This window comes from Phyllostomus hastatus, unplaced genomic scaffold (assembly GCF_019186645.2).
Source record: "Phyllostomus hastatus isolate PE091 unplaced genomic scaffold, TTU_PhHast_1.1 phas_scaffold_78, whole genome shotgun sequence".
Classification (NCBI taxonomy): domain Eukaryota; kingdom Metazoa; phylum Chordata; class Mammalia; order Chiroptera; family Phyllostomidae; genus Phyllostomus; species Phyllostomus hastatus.
In genome coordinates, this window is record NW_025334041.1 from 8,227,526 (window position 1) to 8,249,556 (window position 22,031).

Genomic DNA, 22,031 nt, shown 5'->3' on the forward strand with positions numbered 1-22,031 from the left:
CTGTCTATTTTCTACCTACCATCTATGCTACTTATTCTCCATACCCTTTCCCCCTCTCTCTTCCTCCCACTCCCCTGTTGCTAACCCTCCATGTGATCTCCATTTCTGTGATTCTGTTCCTGTTCTAGTTGTTTGCTTAGTTTGTTTTTGTTTTTGCTTTAGGTGTGGTTGTTAATAATTGTGAGTTTGCTGTCATTTTACTGTACATGTCTTTTATCTTCTTTTTCTTAGGTAAGTCCCTTTAACATTTCATAAAATAAGGGCTTGGTGATGATGAACTCCTTTAACTTGACCTTATCTGAGAAGTATTTTATCTGCCCTTCCATTGTAAATGAAAGCTTTGCTGGATAGAGCAATCTTGGATATAGGTCCTTGCCTTTCATGACTCGGAATACTTCTTTCCAGCCCCTTCTTCCCTGCAAGGTCTCTTTTGAGAAATCAGCAGATAGTCTGATGGGAACTCCTTTGTAGGTAACTGTCTCCTTATCTCTTGCTGCTTCTAGGATTCTCTTTCATTTTAATCTTGGCTAAGGTAATTATGATGTGCCTGGGTGTGTTCCTCCTTGGGTCCAGCTTCTTTAGGACTCTCGGAGCTTCCGGGACTTCTTGGAAGTTTGTTTCCTTTGCCAGATTGGGGAAGTTCTCCTTTATTATTTGTTCAAATAACTTTTCCACTTGTTGCTCTTCCCCTTCTGGTACCCCTATCATTCAAATGTTGGAACATTTAAAGATGTCCTGGAGGTTCCTAAGCCTCTCTTCATTTTTTTGAATTCTTGTTTCTTCATTCTTTTCTGTGTGGTTGTTTCTTTCTTTCTTCAGATCCACTCCATTGATCTGAGTCCCAGTTTTCTTGCCATCACTATTGGTTCCCTGTGCATTTTCCTTCATTTGACTTAGCGTAGCCTTCATTTTTTCATCTAATCTGTGACCAAATTCAACCAATTCTGTGAGCATCCTGATCACCAGTGCTGTGAACTGTGCATCCGATAGGTTGGCTGTCTCTTGGTCGCTTAGTTGTATTTGCTGTGGAGCTTTGATCTGTTCTTCCATTTGGGCCATATTTTTTTTTGTCTAGTTGCACCTGTTACGTAGGAGGGGTGGAGCCTTAGGTGCTCCTCAGGGCGGGACGATCCAGTTGTTGGGTTGTGACGTTGTATGTGGGGGCGGGGTCGGAGAGGAAACTATGGCACTTGCTCCGCTCTCAGTCGGATTTTATTCCCTTCAGCCACTTCCCCCAAGCAAACTGGCCCTTTCTGGTGCTGATTCCCATGTGGGTGGGCTTGTGCACATTCTAGGACCCTGTGGATCTTTCCAGCGATCTCTCCTGTGAGGCTGGGAGTCTCTCCCGGCAACTCAACCCCCCCCACAGGTGTTTTCAATCAGTGCCCCGAGGCTCTATTTCCCTGCACTGAGTCCCTGGGTTGCTGGCAGTGCCTTGCTTCACAATCGCCGCCTCGCTGGGTCTGCCCATTGCCACCCGGGGTCTGCCAGCGGCCACCTGCACACCCCGGGTCCGCCCGCTGCAGTCTTGCACACCCGGGATGGCTTACACGCCGGTGCCACCACTTTTTGTGCTGTGACCCCTGTCCTCCCGGCTGCCTGACTCCGCCCTTCCTACCAGTTTAGATGGTAGGATGAATGTGTCTGTTGTAACTTCTTGGTTGTCTCACTTCCATACGGTTCAGTTTTCTGCCAGTTCTGGTTGTTATTTTGTTTCTAAATTGTTGTCCTTATTTTGGTTGTGTGAGGAGGCACAGTGTATCTACCTACGCCTCCATTTTGGCCCAAAGTCTATTTTAGTGACATTTTATGTGTACTGTGGGGTGGAGGGTAGTGTATCCATGTAACCCAAGGCAGATGTAATTATGACTTTTGTATTTCTTACACCTGTGTCCACCACCCTCTTGTGTTCTCTAGGAAAAGTAGCTGCTCTTTAATCCGTTCTCACCACTGCTATTTCATCCAGTGGTATCTGGGAATTAACTTCTGATCCATCTTAAAAGGAATGGTTGTGTGTGGTGCAGATGCAGGGGCACGAGTGCCTCTAGCCGTGGGGTCTCTTTTGGACCACAGCTGTGGAGAAGAAGCCCGTCTAGAAGTTGTCAGCCTGGCCAAAGCCTTGGTGCTCCCCCCCCCCTCCCCCCGCCTATTCTCGGAAACCGGAGGACGTGACCTGCTTGAGGCCGGATGTCTTCCTCAGTCTGGATTTACTGCAATACAGTGTTCCATTTCCTTGGTGAAAGTATAGTCAGTGACATCGATCTCCTGTTGCTTTCAGTATGAGTTAGTTACTGGGTCAAGCATATATTGATTACGAGGCATCTGTCTCTTAAGGTAGAGGTAAGAGCAGAATTTAGTTGTTAGGAGATGAACTTACTGGCTGAGACATTTGTAACTTCCAGTGCCATGGAGCTGACATTCCAAAATAGCAGTGGCTCCTAAAACTCAGCAGGAAACCTGTAAAGTGGCGCCCCTCATCACATCCCTGGCATCTAGTCAGGCCGTCTGACACAGAGTGGGCACAGGTAAGTCTTCGTTAAGAAGATGAATAGAATAATGGATGAAAAAAGGAATCGAGAAACAAGTGCCTATCTGCTTGTCTCATCTATTGAAAAACCACTATATATATATTCAGATAACCTTCCTTAATCAGTTAAAACCCTTTAAAGCCCAGTTACATTAAAAGGATCACTGTATGAAGGTCAGTTGCATTGTAGCTTACCCTCTCCTTCTTCAATGCAGCTCTGTAAAAGTAAGTGTATTGTGAGTCCAAGTCTTTCATTTATGGAGAAAATCTTAATGTCTGCATTTCTCTTTCCTGTACACTTCTGAATCCATCTTCCAGTCTTTGGAGAACATTTTAGCCTTCCTCTGGTTTTTCTAATTTTGTCCATTATGTAGAGACAGCATGGGACCCAACAGACTTACCTGGTCAGGCTCTGTTGTAGCACAGATACTAGATCTAGGGAGTTTTTCGTAACTGTGTCCATCACCCAGGGGAAGTATGTTAACATTGGTGATAACACACCCAGATAATATGATGTCAAGTAAATAGAGATTGTCAGGTACAAGCCAGTATAGAACCTTGATCTGAGGCTCTGTTACTGTCTTTTTACACTGTGGAGCCTACTATTAAGGTGACCCATAATTTCCTCCTCCCCGCCTACTTGTACATGGGCTGTAAGTGTTGTACTTGTGCTGAAGTTACTTTGATCCATGGTAGGGAAAAAGGCATTAAATTGTTGAGAAACACTAAAGCCTGCATAAACCATCCCTGTGGCAGCCTAAGCCCCTTCAGTGGTTGTTCTGATTTGAAATAAATCTAATGCTCTTTAGTGGTTGTTCTGACTTGGAATAAATGTGTTGTAAAATTTATGCCAAGAACAGTGAAGTTATTTGGGATATAGTACAATAAAGGAGCGAACATCATTAAGTAACTTTTCAAATTAAATATAATTTAATTATCTGTACAAAGGTAAATTGTGGGGAATAAGCTTGTAATATTTGTTTCCTTCCTGCTAAAAAATTTTTGGAAAAGTAAATATGAATAGAAACTAAATCTTAAGCAGAAAGATTCTCAGAAGAAAATTCTTTATCACAAAGTTCAAATATATTCTCCATTCAATTCTTACGTTCCATTTTGGTTAATGAACTCTGTTGAAAACATTTTCTTTTAACTGCATGTGTAATAATACTAATGTCAGACAGCCAGATGCAAAAGTATACTGTGAGGAGATGAACCATGTGCATATATATGCATGTTTGCAATCCAAAAAATGAAAATCATGGAAAATAAAATGGTCATTTGTTTATCTTTGGGTAATAGAATCCCAGACATTTTTTCTGCAATGTCTGTCATAAGCCTGCATGACTTTTATAATTAGAAAAATTATACTCTCTGATAATGTATTAATTACAAATGTAGTTTTGTCTTAATCTTGTAGATGGAAAGCTACTCATGTGCTGTTAAAATTCTTGACATGGTGATGAATGGTAATTTGATACCATTTATACACAAACAAGCAAACAAGTGGTTGGCTTGTTTGTGTATAATGCCTCAACATTTTAAAACCTTTAAATAATATAAGCTTCTGCTTGGTATCAAAGGAACCTGAGAAAAGAGGAGTTAAAAATAGTCATGTAATGTCCTTTTCTTTTTAGATGCCAGAATTTCAGAAAACTTCAGTTCGCATCAAGAACCCTGCAAGAGTAGAAGAAATTATCTGTGGTCTCATCAAAGGAGGAGCTAATAAACTTCAGGTGAACAATTATCAAGAAGCCTTTATTGCTGACCCTCATTTCTGATGTTCAGGTGGACACATTCATCTCCTGTTTTGCTGAAATCTGAGCCAAGAAAGTGTAGATAGATGAGTTTTGCCTGTCCTTGCAGAATGTAAAATCTGAAGGAGATACCTAGAGTTGGTAAAAAAATATATAGAATACCCTGTTGGAAACAAAAATTAATAGTCTTAAAATAAATTTAGCTGTTCTTTAATATTAAGTACTAAGTTAACTAATATTATGCATACGTATTAAACTATTTTAAGAATAATACCAAGTATGTACAGTTTCAAGTTGCTCTTCCATCTTTTTTTTTAAGATTTTATTTATTTATTTTTAGAGAGAGGGTAAGTGAGGGAGGAGGAAAGGGAGAGAAACATCAGTGTGATGGGTTGCCTCTTGCACACCCCAACAGTTGACCTGGCCACAACCCAGGCATGTGCCCTGACTGGGAATCTAACCTGCGACCTTTCGGTTCGCAGGCTGGCACTCAGTCCACTGAGCCACACCAGCCAAGCCTCTTACTAGTTTAATTGCTTTCACTACATTTTTGTACAGCGACCAAGTGTGCTGAAATTGTGCAGTGTTTTATTTCTGTTGGATAACTGTAACCATATTACCTGCGGTTGTACATTCCCATACTGATTAATCAGATTTTATGTGGTTCAGGAATCAGGCATGCAAGCCGTAGTAAGGTAATTTTCAGGACTTTGTATATGAACTGCATTAGAAAACGCCATGTAGAGGGAATAACTCACAGTGGGGACCAGGTACCAAGCACAGTGCCGAGCCTTTAGGAAGCTTACAGCATGGGCCTGGCCTTGCAGCTGTGTTTTTATAATGCCTCTTCCCTTTTCTTACAGATAATTACAGACTTTGACATGACACTGAGTAGGTTTTCCTACAAAGGGAAGAGATGTCCAACATGTCATAGTAAGTGTGGCACGTGTAACAAAATCATGAAAGTAATCATTATTTTAAGATCCTCTACCTATAATATTATCTATAAGGTTGGGGGGTTTTCTTCTTTTTGGACATTGGAAGTGAGGGGACCTGCTTTTTCCTATTGCATTTGGAGGATTTGTCTTTCCCCGGGTCACATACATGGCTATTTCCTGTATGGTTTTGGTTGTAAGAGGAATAAAGACTTCAGAATTTTTTTTTCTCCAAATGTGGTCTATTCATTATTCAAGAAGTGGATTTAAAATTTTGGATTAAACTTAAGAAACACTATTTATCCATTAGTTACATTTTCTAGGAATGTTACTAAACTTCTGTATCATTTATGTGTAAATTAAGTTAAAGAATAAGTGAGGAAATAGGTATAAAGTTAAAATGTGTTGCTAAGGCAAGACACCTTTTTTGTTCTCATTTTCGGAACTTGGCAGTGAGTTTCTAAAACAATACTCTTCACCCTGACAGAAGCAGTGACGCAAACCCTCTCATTCACAGCTGGTGCACCTGCAGTTTGAGACATCATCCTGATCAGTTACATCAGAACCTGAAAATCATAGCGTGTGCCCCAGTGATTCCTCTTTGGGAAATTTCTAATCAGTTAACCCCAAAAGTTGGGGGGCGGGGACTGTATTCACAGAAATAGTGGTAACTAACTTCAATATAAAATTATCTATACTAGCAAAAGCTTGGAAACAACCTAAGAATTTTAACACTGTAGAAATAGTATCAATGATGCCATGCCCACATGACAGAGTATATAGCCATCATGAATGATATTCGTGGAGAGCTTTTAATCATATTTAAAAAATACAGATTATACTGTGAAGTAAAAAAAAAAGCAGACTTCAGATGTATAGATTTAGTTCAATCTCTTATCTGATTGATAATGCATAAAACTTTAAGACTGAAAGGAAATATACTAAAATTTTAGTAATTGATTAAAAGGTAAAATTATAATGTTTGGTTCTTTTACAATCTATATTTTCCAGATTTTCACATTGTTTATTAACATTTTATTAAGAAAAATCATGTGTTTTACAGATGCATTCCTTGCTTCTATTTAATTACAAAGGATGGTGTTAAGGGGACTAGTCAGTATACAACTCACAGTGAAGACTTTGAAGTATCTAGCTCAGCGGTCTCAACGAGCAATCACTAAACCATGGATTTTAAAACCAATAGATTCTCTAGGGATGCCATGTGGATTAAAGCGCCAGACCAGCAAAATCGTCCTGACGATTTTGACTGTGCTATTTGACTTGGCATTTAAATTTTAAAGTAGTACGTCACTCACCAGTGAGAGTGTTTTTTCTTTTCATGAGTTGTTTGCTCTTTCTCTTTAGATGTCATTGACAACTGTAAGCTGGTTACAGATGAATGTCGGAAAAAGGTAAGAGCACTGACAGTAATCCGGTTACTGAAAGACATCATCACTCTTTTTGCCGGAGAATTTCTTCAGGTTCATTCACACAGACAAGAATGAATGCAAAGTGCTTACAGCCAAACGTGGTATACAGTAAACACTCAATAAATGTTAGGTTTATTCTCTGGATTGTAGCACTCAAACTTATTTTAGAGAAAAAAAATAAAACAGTGGTTTTTGGGTTTTTTTAAGATTTTAGTTTTTAATAGCAACAAAACGTACACAAAAACTTTTAAATGATTGCCAGAATATTCTGGTGTCCTTACCTTACCTGGAAAGTTAAAACTAAACTACTTTGGTTGTATGCAGGCTTTGCTCCCTTAAATTTATCAGGAAATTGCCTTAATGCTCTGCTTTTTTGAGTAGGTGTCTCTGTGTCTGTCATAACAAAGTAAGAGTCCAAAGGTGAATCAAATTTAATACTTTCACATGAGAATGAAGATTTTTTTTGGTACTGATCGGTTATTAGTCAGTTTCACTGATTGCTGACCTGAAAGTACTTAAATTAAAAAAAGAGAGACAAGAAAAGTAGCTTTTTGCAGGTATATTCAGTTACATGTAAACTGAAATTAACAAAGGTCTTTTCAGTTGATATATGTATTAGGTACTCATGATCTAATCTTTACCATTTAGTGCTTGTTTCTATTATTTTGCTTTATAAAATTAAGCAGAATAATGACATCTCTGCAGTCTTCATGATTACACTATGTGCTTCTTTCTAGTTACTGCAGCTAAAGGAAAAATACTATGCTATTGAAGTTGACCCTGTTCTCACTGTAGAACAGAAGTACCCTTATATGGTAGAATGGTAAGTGTGTATTGGACAGTGGGACGGTTAAAAAACTGTATTAGTTATACTCATGGTTTGTTTCCCTGTGTTCCATGTGTGAATAGATTGATGAATTGTGCAATGACTTACAGCAGTAACTAAATATAATCTCTGTTTCTCTAATAATAAGCTCTAATTCTCTCATCATTTTCACAGTCTGGCATTAGTTTTGGTTTTTTGTTGTTGTTTTTTAGATGAAGATTGATAGGAATAAATTTATAATTCTGCACTTAAGCCTTAAACCTAAAACAAGAATTTTTTTCATTAAAGTATATGGACAAGTTGTGGCTGGGTGTGTAACGGAAAAGCGCTAGGCTGTAGACAGACTCTGAACTGACGTGGGACCAGCAGGTGACAGTTTCCGAGACGTGGCCCCGTGCTGGTGGCGGCAGGGCCCACTGAAACACTGCGTCGAACCCTGGGAGGGCGCTGTTGAGAGAAACGCTGGCAGACTCAGCAAGTGGGTCGAGAGGAGTCCCCTGAGACAATCCCGGGAGCTGGGGCCATTCCACTCGAGGAGTGTTTCCACGAATAGAGAGCTCTGATTCGAGAAGCAACACCCGGTGGTGTTAGAATCTTAAGAGACCAAAAATGATGCATTTGTAGTCATTATCCCATCACCTGAGTACCTGGCACACTTCATCAATGTTTATGGTATAAGATGTTGAAGAGAGGCCAGACTTACTCAACATGTGGAATTGGAAGCAGACTCAGAAGGCGGTCTAACACTGATTTTCAGCATGACGGAAGGACTGTCTAGCAATTGGAATTTTCTAGCAGTGATATAAGGTTCCCAGGAGAATGAGCTCACTAACAGGGTGGGAACCAAACCAGAGAAGGGGTTTCACTGAGGAGTATTACAGAAGGGATTTTTAGGTATCAGGTAGCGAGACTTTAAAGGCCTGTTCCACTGAGATGGTGTGATTATAGGTGCTTTTATGGAATGATAAAGCACCTGGATATGATGGGCAAAAGTAGGTTTACAGTTGTGAATACATGAAGCACAGGGTTATCCCTGTGTTGTTTTTCCATGCAAACAACCATAAACCCACTTTTGCCCACCCCTGTATAAAACTTCCCATAACAAGGACTTTCCCTGTTGCTCACTAAGCAGCATCTTCCGTACTTAGGCATTTCATGAAAATTCAGACCACAGACAGGTGAAAAAACAGCTTTGTTTTAATTCCTGTTGCAATCAAAGAAATGATAATGCCCCGTGAGGTTGTAGGTCTCACCTGTAGACCCAGGACAGGCTTACACCTAGTATCCTTCCATTGTTTTATTAACGCATTTAAAGTAAGCCAGAGATTAGGGAGAACCAGGAAATCCAGCAAAAACTTGTGTATCACCTTTTGAGACACATGGGGTATACATTCATTAGCGGTGAATTTAAAGATCTGAAATTTAATTCCAAAATATCACAAGTGAAATACTGCATTTTCTCATACTGAAGAATGCTTTGTAATAAAGATATTTTAATTTCCTTTCCTTGACTTTGTTTTTCTTTGGTCGTAAACTCCAGGTACACTATATCACATGGTTTGCTTGTTGAACAGGCTTTACCGAAAGCTAAACTTCAAGAAGTCGTAGCAGAATCTAACGTTATGCTCAAGTAAGTTTCTTGTGTATTTTTTGTTGTCAACGGTATACAGACTTGAATTGTTGTTACATGTTGCATTGAAGTGTGTATTTTTATTAAAATAATGTATAAGAATATCCATATAACACACAGACTGTGCCACCTGTCACAGAGTAAAAGTGGTTAAGGAATTTAGAATGACATGTTAGATCTTGATGTAGAGAATAAAAGCCTGTGAGCTTAAAGTACTAATTTGCATTTCCATTCTCCAAATTAAAAATTTCAAAACTGCCCTGACTGGTGTGGCTCAGTGGAGGGGGCATCACCCTGCAAACAAGTCCCTTGAAAGCTATCTCTAGGAAAGGTGAATCTGTTTTTGCAAATCATGAATAGACTTCTAATAACACAAATTATAAGATATTAACATTTAAAAGCTTACTTTTCAATTCTGTTTACCACCTCTTAACTTCTGCAACTCACTGGGCAAATACGATGCTTTTTTTGTGTGTGTGTGATGATGCTACGTTTTTAAGGCAACCTACTTCTGAGCAGGAAAGCATTAACTGTCAGAAGGAGTGAGAGGACAGCTCTTAAGTGTTTCATTCCTGTGTCGGGCAGCTTATCCAGCAGCCCAGGAAGAGTAGAAAGGGAGGAAAAGATTTTCAGACACAAACACGACCTGTAGCCCCAGGTCTTCAGCAGGAGGCGCCAGAGGAGAAGAGAGCGCAGCCCAGCCCCTGCCACTAGCAACAGGGCCTGCTTGAGCAGAGTGACAAGCAGGAGGTCTGCCCACTCGCCCTAAACGGGCTTTCCCAGGCACGGCTTGATTATCTGCTGTTCAGTAGTGTGCGCATTCTGAACCGCGGGCTTATGCACATCCAGTGCGAGTCTAAAATCACCTGATTTCTTTTAGAGTTTATTAAAAGGAGGGTAAAAGTTAACCGTTGTTTGAAAAACTTGTCCCGGTGTCGGACACCAGTAACAGCCCCCTTGGACAGTGCTTTCAAATGAGAACCAAGTGAGCCATAGAATGAGGTAGAAATGTGTGAGCCTTTCTATCACCTAAGGGAGAGGGAGATAGTCCCCGCTTTAACGGTCCTGTTGTACCTCCACCTTGCAGGGAAGGATATGAGAACTTTTTCAGTAAGCTCCAACAACACAATATCCCTGTGTTCATATTTTCGGCTGGTATCGGAGATGTACTGGAGGAGATTATGCGTCAAGCTGGGGTTTATTATTCAAATGTCAAAGTAGTGTCCAACTTCATGGATTTTGATGACAATGTAAGAATATCAAGTTACTCTTTATCATTACTTTTAAAGTCTGTCAGTATTTTGATCGTATAAATGCATTTGTTATTTATGATTCCATATGTACTCACTAAATGGGGCCACATTGAGAGGCCCACTGTGGGACTCATCATCTCCCCCAGTGTCGTATCTACATCCGTGCTTTACTTTTATTCATTTCTTGAATTTCTTTTATTGTTATTCAAGGACAGTTGTCTCCATTTTCCCCCCACCACTCCTCCCACCCCAGCCATCCTCACTTGCCACCCTCGATCCCACCCCCTCTGGTTTTGTCCATGTGTCCTTTATACCTGTTCCTGAAAACCCTTCCCCCTTCTCCCATCCCACCTCCCCCACATCCATATTTTAAAATTAACTCCTTACACTTTTGCTTCCCAAGCTATAGACTAATATAACAATTAGTAAAACTTTTTAAAATGCAACTTAATACAACAACGCTAAGGAATTAACATCTGTGGGTGGGTGGGTGGGTGGGGAATGAATTAGAATTGATGTCATTTGAACAAGTTCTTCTAATGAAGACAATATATGATACATAAAACAGGACCTTTTGGTTAGGAACCAAATGAAAAGTAAAAATTGGACTTTCAACTTGTGTTCACCATTTAAAGTCTCTGGAAAGTTAATTCTCAGAGTACTTATCTATTGTAAGTATGAAACTACAGCAAATAAAATTTGCAAAACCTGTTACTTCAAAGCAGTTATATGTCGTTAATAGGGGGTGCTCAAAGGATTTAAAGGAGATCTAATTCACGTGTTTAACAAACATGACGGTGCCTTGAAGAACTCAAAATACTTCAGCCAACTGAAAGACAACAGCAACATAATTCTGCTGGGAGACTCCCAGGGCGACTTGCGAATGGCGGACGGAGTAGCCAATGTTGAACACATCCTGAAAATTGGGTATCTAAATGATAGAGTGAGTATACAAATCTGTCACCTAATTTCCTTCTAAGAAGCAACCAGAGTGAAACTTGATAGGCGATTGTTTCCATCAGGTCCTTGAGAAAGCAGTTCCTTTGGAGCCATCGGGCATGCTCCTCCCCGCTTTCCTTCGGCGATGAGTGAGGGGGTTGGGATGCACGGGCGCACGCTCACAGGTGTGGGCGGGGGAGGGTGTGCACGTGAAAGGCCTCGCTGGCCTCTCCCTGCGGGACGCCAGTGGCATTCCCTCATCGTGAGAGTCAGAACTTCGGACGCCGCCCAGGGTCCCTTGGGCACTGTGTCCCCGCTGGGAAACCGCCAGACCAGAGAGATTTCCTCTGGGGAGAAAAGCCCCCACGGGGAAAGTTTCTCTGTGAGCCTTAAAACTCAGAATACTTAAAAGTATTGCTTCATTTCAGACGTTTTAAGAAAGTGACTTTAATTTACCACATGCTGCCCAGCAGATCTAAGACAAAATGATGAGGTTCGTACTGGAATGATTTGCTTCTTCCTGTGTATTAATCCAAATGGCTTTTTGCTGTCGTTGATCAGGTGGATGAGCTTCTAGACAACTACATGGACTCTTACGACATTGTTCTAGTAAAAGAGGAGTCCCTGGAGCTAGCCAACTCCATCCTACAGAAGATTCTGTATAAATAACAGCCTCCGAGAGGGCGTCTCTCGCGCGGGCGCAGCCGGCGCAAGGACTGCTCGTGTGTTCGTCTCGCGGAAAGACTTTTATTTATGACACATCCTTGCTCTTGAAGTATTTTCAGACATGTTGAATCCGTCAACCAGCAGTTCCTTTTCCTCCACATCTCCCAAAACACTCCTCACCATGTTTTTAACATTAAAATACCTCTACGTCAAAATTGGAAAAGTAACTCCCTGCATTTCCAGAGTGACTTTTGTAGTTGAATGTTATCATTGAAGTTTTGGAGTTTTTTACATGTGTGGTTTTAAGTACTGCCATTTTTGTATTTTGAGTGAATTATGCCGATCACCATCTCCTGAAATTGTGTTTTGTTATTTTGTTCTGGGAAAATTGAAATTTACCCGAACATACTAGCACTTGGTGTTTGAAAAAACTTGAAATCCACATACCACTAATTATAATATGTTGTATATTGATGCACTGAAAATAAACTTGAAAAGCCTTTTAAATTCTACAGCATAACTGTTATTCTTCATTCATTCAACAAATATTTATTAAGCACCCGCCAGGTTCGGCTTGTGTGTGTGTGACCTATGACTCCGTGGCATAGAGGCTGTCGGGAAACAAAGCGTAGCTGGGTGTCATACTGCGGAGTCAGGAACCATCATTGCCCTCCGTAGTCTTACTTCCTGCCACAAATTTCTGCTGCCTCATAAATGGCTTAGACTTGCCGTTGTGATGACTCCGACCCTGATTCCAACCCTGTAACTCCTGTGCCAATGAGCAGCTAATTGGTTTTCTTAAAACAGCTGAGCTGATATGCACAAAGCACGACCCAGCTGGTTCTGGACACCTGGTGTGGTTACCATCTGTAGCCCAATCAGGAGGCAGGGAAGCAAGATCTCAGAGATGCAAACCTTTGTCCTGAGGCAGCCCGTCCCGACCCTCCAGCACTACTTCTCGTGGTTGCTACAGTCAACAGTGCAAGTGAGGGCTGGTGAAAAGCAGACTGTTCCCTGCTTAGATATTTCCAAAATCAAACCCCAAACCAGGGTCCTGAATGAAAGCAGACAGCATGCACGGGAGTGTCAGGATTACCTGGAGGACTTTTTCACGCCGAACAAAATTGGGAGTCTCTTATCTCATGATAGCTTTTTACCCCTATATTTCTGTTGGAGCTTGCTTGCCCCCCTGGCTGTTTTCCAAAGGAGTTTATAGGATGCTTCCACAAAAAAGCATATTGCAGTGTCAGTGTCAAGAACACTGCAATTGTGACCTGCATTCAAGTCATGCATCAGTCCTTTACCAAGACTGTAGGTCAGTCACCTCCCTATAAAATGAAGGCACAGTCTCCACAGCCCTTCTAGCCACGTCCACAGAACCCTGATGACCAAGCCAAGGCCCCTGCCTCTTCCGCTCTGTGCCTCTGACCCTATCACAGCTTGCTGCCCCTGCTGCTACTGACGTTGAAAATACTTGGTTCCAACTTCGGCTTTCAGAGCCGTGGGAGGCAGCCAGGAGGAAAGGGGCCACAGAGCCTGGATTTGGCTCCTCCTCCTACCCCTCCGTGTGAGACCAGGACGAGCTGTTTAAGCTGCGTCTCAGTCTGCTCACCTGTGCGCCAGGGTGATGATGCAGGCTCTAGATGGGCGAGGGAGAGCTGTGCCCTGGGGCGGGGGAGCTGGAGAGAAGTGGATCGTTTCCTGTGACATCTGTGTGTGCATTTAAAACTTGTATTTGCATTCAGAATAGCTTAGCACAACTACTCAATATTGTTAGGTTATCCACCCACGAAAGTGTAAGCTGTTATATCCCCCAGCGTAGTCTGGGTGAATTGATAAAACAAAAATACCTTTTGCAGCCCTACTGATCATTGGTAGTGTACAGTAACTGCCACATCTCTAAAGAATTTCAAGTTTTACTTTATGAGGCAAGGCAGTTTTTGGTGCTAAGATGAACAATTTTGATGAAACTGGAAGAAAAAAAAAAAAACCTGTCAGCGGTACTAGCTCATTCCAGAGAGATTTCCTAAGATATCACCGTCCCCTGCTGTAACAGATACCAGTGTTGATCAGGCAGATTAGAACGCTGGCACTTCTTCCATCCAGAGTTCAGGTTCAGGGTTTTCTCTGGTATACACTACAGAGAATCAGAAAGGAAGATGCATGTGACCTTGAATGACTAATCCTGACACCTCTCAAGGTTACTGGGAATTCAACCATCACGCTAAATTCTGTACTTAGTCTCATACTTCAGCACAAAACTGATCACAACACGCCTGAGTTGTAAGGGACACAAGCTTTGAAATCAGTTAAACTTGGATCTGAGTCTTTGATCCTATGATGTGGAGCAAGTTTCTTAACTTTTCTAAGCTTTGGTTTCCTCATCTGTAAAGTCAGGTATTAGCTCTGGAGGTGAGGATTGAATGAGTAGTGAACAGGGAAGTCCTTACTGTGAATGGGGTTCTAGAGAAAGTCGTTAACCAATGAGACTTGCTTCCTGCCCTCCTGCACCTTCCTCCATCCTAGTGGATGGCTCAGGAGGAAAAAAGAAGCTGTTATACCTAAGACAAGTATTTTGAAGAGAACACAAATAACAAGGGGCCTACAGGCAGGCAGGCAGAGTTTACAAACAAAGACATGCTAGAAGGTCCGTCTCTTCTTGAAGCTGCACGGCTCACAGTCCCTAAGTCCTCCAGAGCAGCTTAACTTTATTCCCCCAGCCCGTGTCCCCCAGTGAAGACATGCAAGCAGGACCAGCTAAAAACTGGGGTAGAGGATAAGCACAAGGCTTTTTCCCTGCGCAGATACATGAGGGTGGTGCAGGGTGACAGGCCTGAGCGCTCCGAGGGCAGTTCCACGGAGCACGGTCATCGGCCTGCCGGGCACGGGAGGGAGGACCCCTGTGCAGTGAAACTGAGTGACAGGCTGCACCCGCTGGGGGAGGGGTAAGGAGCATCAGTGACCCTGGCAGCAGCAGGCAGAAAGCCTGGGCGTCTCCCTTCCCAAAAGCACCCCGAGCCCCTGAGGTGGCTTCTGCAAAAAAGTAAACAATTAACATTTGCTTTTTAAAAACCTGAGTACGTACATACATATATTAATAGTTCCCCACACCCTTGTGCCATGTTACTCTCCGTTTGCTCCCGCCCTGACCCTCCCTGACTCGTCCTCCACCTTTCTCTGACCTCCACCACCAGCCCCTCCGCTCCCTTCCCTCCTGGTGCCAGCTGGTTTCAGCTCCTGGGCCGTGGCAGGGGTGGACACACGTCTCTGCTGCCGCAGCAGACCCAGTGCCGGGAGCGGCTCAGGCCCTCCACTGCTCCCACCACACGGCCCTGCCTGGGCTCCCGCGACCCTCCACACCCAGGTGGTAACTGCCTCCCGGGGTTGCTGGCCACCGGCTGTCCTGGGTCCCCGAGTCCTGTCCACGCCTCTGCAACAGCCCTCGCGTTAGCCGCTCTGCAGAAGTCCCTAGGAGGGTGCCTCCTGCAGGGACCCGGGCCCTTCACCCCCTACTCTATACTGTTCGGCGCTCTCCCAGTTCCACCGGCACAGTCCCACTGGGTTGTTGTCTGACTGCACGGTTCGTTCCCACGGGGTCCTCTCAGCCTTCATTCAAATAAGCCACCACAGAGCCGGACAAGAGACTTCAACATTTTATACACGGAAAAGGTCAGTTTTCCAACATTCAGCTGAACAAGTGCTTGGTGTTTTCACGGACTACCTCAGAGCTACGTCAGTACAAAACCGTTTAAATTAGTAAAACAAGGCAGTTTCAGAAGGGAAATCCTGCGTGACTTCAGGGTGAGAGCCACCACCAGTTGGGAACAGAGGACACAGGGTGGTTACCGCGAAACGGGGGGCCAGGCCGGCCAGTGTGGTGTCCTCGCCTTCCTCTGCAGAGTGAGGCCCCGGCTTTAGGGCACCTCTCTGTCCAGGACACAGATGAGTAGAAGTATGTCACCTTGTTCAAGCTCACCTGTTGGGAAGACACACCCACCTCGGCCACAGTGACATACTGTGGAGCTCGGCTTGGCCAGCAGCCCGGGGCGTCTCTGACTGATGACCAAAGGGTTCAGTGCACTACGGGACAGAGCGATGGGGACAAGAAAGAGGGACGCAGGGAACCCCACGTGGCAGACGCAGAATCAAGTTCTCTACCCGTGGTCCTAGATGCCTTTAGTGTGGCCCACTGATACCCAAGTTACCCAGCCAGTCAGAGGACCGCAATGGCGAGGGGCGTGAATAACTAGAAGAGTGTGTGTGTGTGTGTGTGTGTGTGTGTGTGTGTGTCGGGGGGAGGTGGAGGTTGGGCCTCACCAGAAGGCTGTACAGGCTGCTGAGTTTTCTGGGGCTTTCTGGGAACCCTGCTGGGACACGCCCTTTATTTTTTTTCTGCCCATCTGGGCAACGCTTGCAAAATACCAGCAAGTTAAAAAATTTTTTCTTCATCCTCTTTACATAGATATCCTGGACCCTTTTTCTTCTGTTCCCTCCAAGATGGCTGTAACTTCTGTGTGACACTATTTTCCTTTACCAACAAAACTACCCAGGAGACCCACACACAACGGTTGGCAGGACAGCCTTTTCCATGTCCTACACAGCCCATGCTAAGGCACTGCGCCCCAATTTTGTCTAATATCACCGGCATTCAGCCTAAAATTCTCAGCACGTGCATCGACGCACCCCTGATGTGGGACCCACGACCGCTTGCTGACAATTCACCTGCTGAGAGACCCTCACGCCCTCACGGCACGCCGTGTCGTGACGGGGCCCTTGGTGTCACATGGTGGCTTGTATCTGGGTTAGAGTTCGTCGTGTTTGGCCTCCTGGTCTTTGAGTTTAAATTCCTCCGCCGTGACCTTGCCATCGCCATTCCGGTCCTGGTTGGTGAACATATTCTTCACAATCATCTCGGTGTCAAAACCAGGAGCGAGTTTCCCTTTGCCAGAGGCCACCTGGGCATGGATGTACTCCGAGAACTGGAAAGGGGACAGGACACACAGACCCTGAGACAGAGCAGCCGAGGGCGCCGAGCCCCGCCCGAACAGGACGGAACCCGCCTCTGAGCCGGCGAAGCAGAGAGAAGAATCGTGGCAGCTCCGCAGCCTGGCTTGTTCGCCAGGTGCAGGTCAAAATCCCCCAACGTCCAGGCAGGCAACGCGCGGTGTGGCTCCTGGAGCCGTCCCGTCTCCCCACATCAACCCCCCGCCCCCAGTTCTTCCCCAGGGCTGGCCCCCCGCCACCCAGCCTGGGAGAACCCTGCTGCCCACATCCGTTCGTTCCCACAAGAGAAACCCATCGTCTGCTGTATGCGGAGCAGCATCCTGGAGGTACGTCCTGCCCTAGTCATTCTAGCATATTCTCGTAGGAAAGACACACATTCAGAATGAGTACCACCACCAAGTTACATGTTAAGCTGCAAAGTAAAATGCTCTAGAAAAACAAAAAAGCAGAGCCAAGTAGGGAAGATCAAAAGTACAAGGGGACGAGGGGGTCAAAGCATCAACTCGGTGGTCAGGGTGAGACCCAGTGGAGAAGGAAGACCTGGGAAAAGGGGTGAAGGAAGTGAGGGAAGGAGCCAGTTATCTAGGGCAGGAGTGTCCGGAGCAGAGCGCGGAGCTGGTGCGGAGGCTGGTGCCTGCGTGCCGGGCGCGTTCACAGGCCGGCAGGAGGAGAGCAGCGGGCGGGGAGGCCACAGAGAGCAGGCTGTGGGAGGCCTCTGCAGGGCCTTTACCGGCCACTGTAGGACCCTTACCGGCCACGGTAAGGACCTGGGAAGTGGGGAGGGGGCTGCCACAGCATTCTGAGTTGCAGCGGGCCATGATCCCACTCCCATTTTAGATCAGAGAACAGACTCCTGAGGAGCTACCGGTGCGACGGAAGGAACACTAAGAAAGTGGCGGTGTCTGGGAGCTGGGGAAAGACGGCGTCATGCAAAGGAGTCAGACAGGGAGGACCGACTACTTGACCCAGCAATGGGAGGGGCACTGGTCCCCTCGCAAGGCCAGGTTCAGCGCCAATGCGAGCAGGCCAGCAGCTGGGGACGTGCGGACAACGTGCGAGAAATGGGAGAAAGCTGGAGCGATGTCCTTGGGCAAGCAGGCAGGGAAAGGATGACAGCTGGACTCCCCAGGGCTGTGACAGGTCCACACAGGGGCATCCAATACGGGAGAAACAACACAGGATCCGGAAGCTCAAACAGGCCTGTGGGTCCTGGCTCCAACCACGGGGAGCCGTGTGAGCTTGGGCATAGTGGCTTCTTCTGAGAAGATAGGGACGATTCCAGAGGGCCAACCAAAATAACGTGTGTGAAGCACACTTAGCCCAGGGCAGGTGTGCGTGGGCCCCCCGGAACTGGGAACCCATCCAGATCTGTGAGCCCTGAATCCATGCCTGTACCTCTCGGGGCCTCAGTTTCCTCAAAGAGCCTCACCTTAGAGAGCACACGGGACAGTGCAGGGCACACATGAGTGTGCAGGTCAGGGTCACCACAGGAAACAAACACAGGTGTCCCCGCACCCGGAGAAGACTTCCCCTTCGGAATGGGTCCCCCGGCCCGGTCAGGCCCCATGAGCTCCTTCAGTCCCACTCGCCTTCAAAGGTCGGTTACCTCTTCCAGCAGGACTTCTCCGTTGCCATCCCTGTCGATTTCCTCGAAGAGGTTCGGGGACACCTCGCCGTTCCAGATGAACATGTACCCCTCGGGCAGGCCGGCCACCAGCTCCAGCAGCTCGATGTCGAACACCAACACGGCACTGCCCGGCACCTCTCCAGCTGCCTCGGCGACAGGGAGGGGGCGGGTCAGCGCCCCTCGGCAGCCGACAGGCCCCCTCCACTTCCCTCCTCCCCCTGGGCTCTCGCTGCCGCGGGGCAGGCGAGAACATTCAGCATCAGCACCTGGTTTCTCCAAACCACAGGTAGTGACTACGAGGCAGTCACCAAGTGATTTGAGAGGGTGGTGATCTGCATCTTTTGTTTAAACGAAGGAACAGAACGAAGCAGATCCAGGTACCTTGCACATAGAAAGGTTAAGTAACATTTTATGAAACGTGAGTTTCAGCTTAATATATGAAACTAAGTGTACGTGTACATATTTATTTGTAACAGAGATTAGGAGATACACGTATTTCTTACTGTGTATCTTGGCGAAAAATGTTTGAAAGCCACTAACTAGTAGAGACTCCAATGGAGGAACTTTTGAATAAATCTAACAGCAGAACTGTAAGAATAATAGAGTATGCCTTAAAATCATGATCCAAGATAGGACTGTAAACACAAAGTCAAAAACAGTATATGAGGTCTGTCCAGGAAAAATCCAGCCGTTGTTAATATAACGAGAATGGCTTTTGCAACATTGATGTAACCTGGCAGACAAGGAGAGTGGACTGGAATGCGCATGCGTGAACAATGACAACTTCACTGTACTAGTCAGTAGGGGAAGCAGATGCCATTGAATGAGCGTGTGTACTGTGTGGCCATTGCCTTCAAAATGACTGAGCAAGTACAGTAATGAATCTGCACCAAATTTTGCATTAAGCTTGACCATTCCTCTGTGGAAACTATTCAGGTGATTCAGAAGGCTTCAGTTATGGGCAACTAGTGTTTGGCAGCTTCATCGCTACAATGAACGACTCGTGCATCACGTCTCGTGCAGTTGTTTTGCAAAACATCAAGTCACCCAGGTGACTCAGCCCCACCCTGCTACAGCCCAGATTTAATGCCCTGCAATTTCTGGCTTTTCCCAAAACTAACATCACCTTTGAGAGGGAAGAGATTTCAGACCATTAATCAGATTCAGGAAATTAGGAAGGGGCAGCTGATAGTGATTGGGAGAACTGTGTGAGGTCCCAAGGTGCCTACTTCGAAGGGGACTGAGGGGTCACTGTCCTATGTACAATGTTTCTTGTATCTTCTTCAGTAAATGTCTCTATTTTTCATAGTGCATGGCTGGATACTTTCTGGATGGACCTTGTATGTAGCATGGACCCAAAAGAAGTTATATAAGTATGTGACTATACATACAAATATAATCTGTATTACCTAAAATTGTTACTACAGATTATGTTATAATTATTTAGTATATAATCACAGGAGTACTGTATTGTAAGATACACAACATATTTTTTTGTTTCTTTTTGGATTGGGAAGGAGTGGCAGGGAGTATTTTTACAGTTATTTAACAATTGTTGAAAACAGAAAATCAGTCCAAAACGCCCATCACTTTTACGAGTTAGCACTCCCCGCCGCCTCCCCCTTCCCCTCCGGACAGCAGGAGCATTCACACACCGGAAGAGAGGGTGGTTCCCAAGTCCTCCCTGGGGACTCACTCTGGCCAAAACCGTCAAGTACATGAACCCTGACAGCTGTGAGGGCGAGCGAGATAAAGCCAGCACTTCCAGAACGTGGATTCATCTTTCATGGAAGGAAACCTCCTTGGACAGATAAACCCGGACAAGTGAAAAGCAGAGGGCGGTAGCCTTCCGCTGTCCCCGGACACAGGCCCGAAGGGAGCGCCTGGCCTCGCCCCGCCTACGAGACGCTGCCTGTCAGCTCCTGCAGGGACGTTTCCCACACGCGGGCTCGAAGGTCCAAGTTCATTTCATAGAAACCCCACTTTCTCAAGAGGGCGTGGGGCATTAGCGTGGCACCAACACTGAAATCACAGGGGTCTTTATACAAAAATGCTCAATGCTTTTTAAAAAACCCAACAGATTCTTGGGGCTCAAAAGGGAAGAAGCAGGGCAGGGCACCTGGGCGACAAAGGTGAAGGGACGGAGAAGGACAGACCGGCTGTCACCGAAGAGTCACGGGGATTAAGTCCAGCACAGGGACCGTAGTCGATAATATCGCCGTAACTATGCATGGTGCCAGGTGGGCCCTGGGAGTCTCGAGGGGGGAGTCTTCGTCACGTATGTGATTCCACATTGTGGTCTAACCACTGCGCTGTATTCCTGAAACCAATGCAAACTAATATTGAAAGTAAACTGTAATTGAAAAATAAAAATAAAAAAACATTTTAAAAAATGGAAGAAGCATATCGTGATTCTAAATATGGCACCCCAAAAACACAGACTTCGGAGGAACGTGCCCCAAACACCCCTTCACGCCACCACGTACCGACGCCAGCCTCCCCGTAGCCCAGGTGGGGCGGGACGACCACCGTCCGCTTCTCTCCGACGCACATCTCCCGGAGACCCATGTCCATGCCCAGCACGACCTGTCCGGACCCCAGGACGATGTTGTACGTCTTGCCTAAATCCCACCTGAAAGAGGAAGAGGAGAGTCCCTGGTTAGGTAGGTCATCCGCTTCTCCGGCACGGCACGTCGCTGGCGGAGACACAGGGCCCCTCTCGGGTCACGAGGCAACAGACAAACCCACACGGGGGACACTTTGCAAAAAACAACAGCAAAACACCGACCATCTTCTAAAGCGTCCAGGGGAAAACCAGAGGAAGACAGAGGCACGGTTCAGTGTTAGAACATATGGGAGTGGGGTCCTCTGGCGAATGAAGACCTTCTGGGAACATTCAGCCGAACCGAAGTGGTGTCTGAAAACGAAAAGGTAGCGACAGATCGATGCTGCCTTCCTGATTTTAATGCCGGGGTTGAGTTACGCAGGAGAAGGGCCCTGGCGCTGGGGAACAGCCCACAAAAGCGCTCAGCGGTGACAGGACAGTGTGGGGACAACTGACTCTCCAATGGTTCAGCGGGGACAAAGCTCCTTGTACTGCTCTTACAATTCCTTTTTTAGGTCTTAGTCAATAGTCTCGTCAGACATTTCCATGGGAATGTTATAAACAGAAAATGCAGTTACACCCTGGGTTGCAGAGTCAGCGAGGCCTGCGTGTGAATCCTGGTTGGGCCCGGTAATCCGACCCTGGGAGGCGTGGCCTCAGTTTCCTCCTCTGCAGGACGGAGACAAGGAGAGCTGTCACACGGGAACAGGAACGCTCTAAACAGGAGGTGACACACTGCACTTGGCTGGGCGGAGAGGAAGTGCACAAGACTCCACTGACAGGTGGCCTCGGGGGTGTTGGGTGCCTGGGTCTGTAACAGTCTTTGCAGAAAAAT

The 22,031-nt window shown here is 45.6% G+C and overlaps 2 protein-coding genes across 6 annotated transcripts in view; one reads left to right on the forward strand and one right to left on the reverse strand.

Annotated features, from left to right (window-relative positions):
• The window catches only part of NT5C3A (5'-nucleotidase, cytosolic IIIA), a 48,220-nt gene extending 35,748 nt beyond the window's left edge, over positions 1 to 12,472 (forward strand). For all 5 annotated transcript variants that reach the window (XM_045828772.1, XM_045828774.1, XM_045828775.1 and 2 more), the window contains 8 exons: positions 4,162 to 4,260; positions 5,145 to 5,214; positions 6,582 to 6,628; positions 7,384 to 7,469; positions 9,013 to 9,102; positions 10,190 to 10,352; positions 11,098 to 11,298; positions 11,856 to 12,472. In XM_045828772.1, the coding sequence (XP_045684728.1) occupies positions 4,162 to 4,260; positions 5,145 to 5,214; positions 6,582 to 6,628; positions 7,384 to 7,469; positions 9,013 to 9,102; positions 10,190 to 10,352; positions 11,098 to 11,298; positions 11,856 to 11,963 (864 nt within the window). In that variant the 3' untranslated portion in view covers positions 11,964 to 12,472. The remainder of the gene's footprint in view (positions 1 to 4,161; positions 4,261 to 5,144; positions 5,215 to 6,581; positions 6,629 to 7,383; positions 7,470 to 9,012; positions 9,103 to 10,189; positions 10,353 to 11,097; positions 11,299 to 11,855) is intronic.
• Positions 12,473 to 15,600: 3,128 nt separating this feature from the next.
• FKBP9 (FKBP prolyl isomerase 9) overlaps positions 15,601 to 22,031 on the reverse strand; it is a 34,458-nt gene continuing 28,027 nt past the window's right edge. Inside the window, exons 8-10 of the mRNA XM_045827674.1 lie at positions 21,078 to 21,223; positions 18,571 to 18,734; positions 15,601 to 16,939 (exon numbers count right to left, since the gene is read on the reverse strand). Coding sequence (XP_045683630.1) covers positions 16,763 to 16,939; positions 18,571 to 18,734; positions 21,078 to 21,223 — 487 coding nt within the window. The 3' untranslated portion in view covers positions 15,601 to 16,762. The remainder of the gene's footprint in view (positions 16,940 to 18,570; positions 18,735 to 21,077; positions 21,224 to 22,031) is intronic.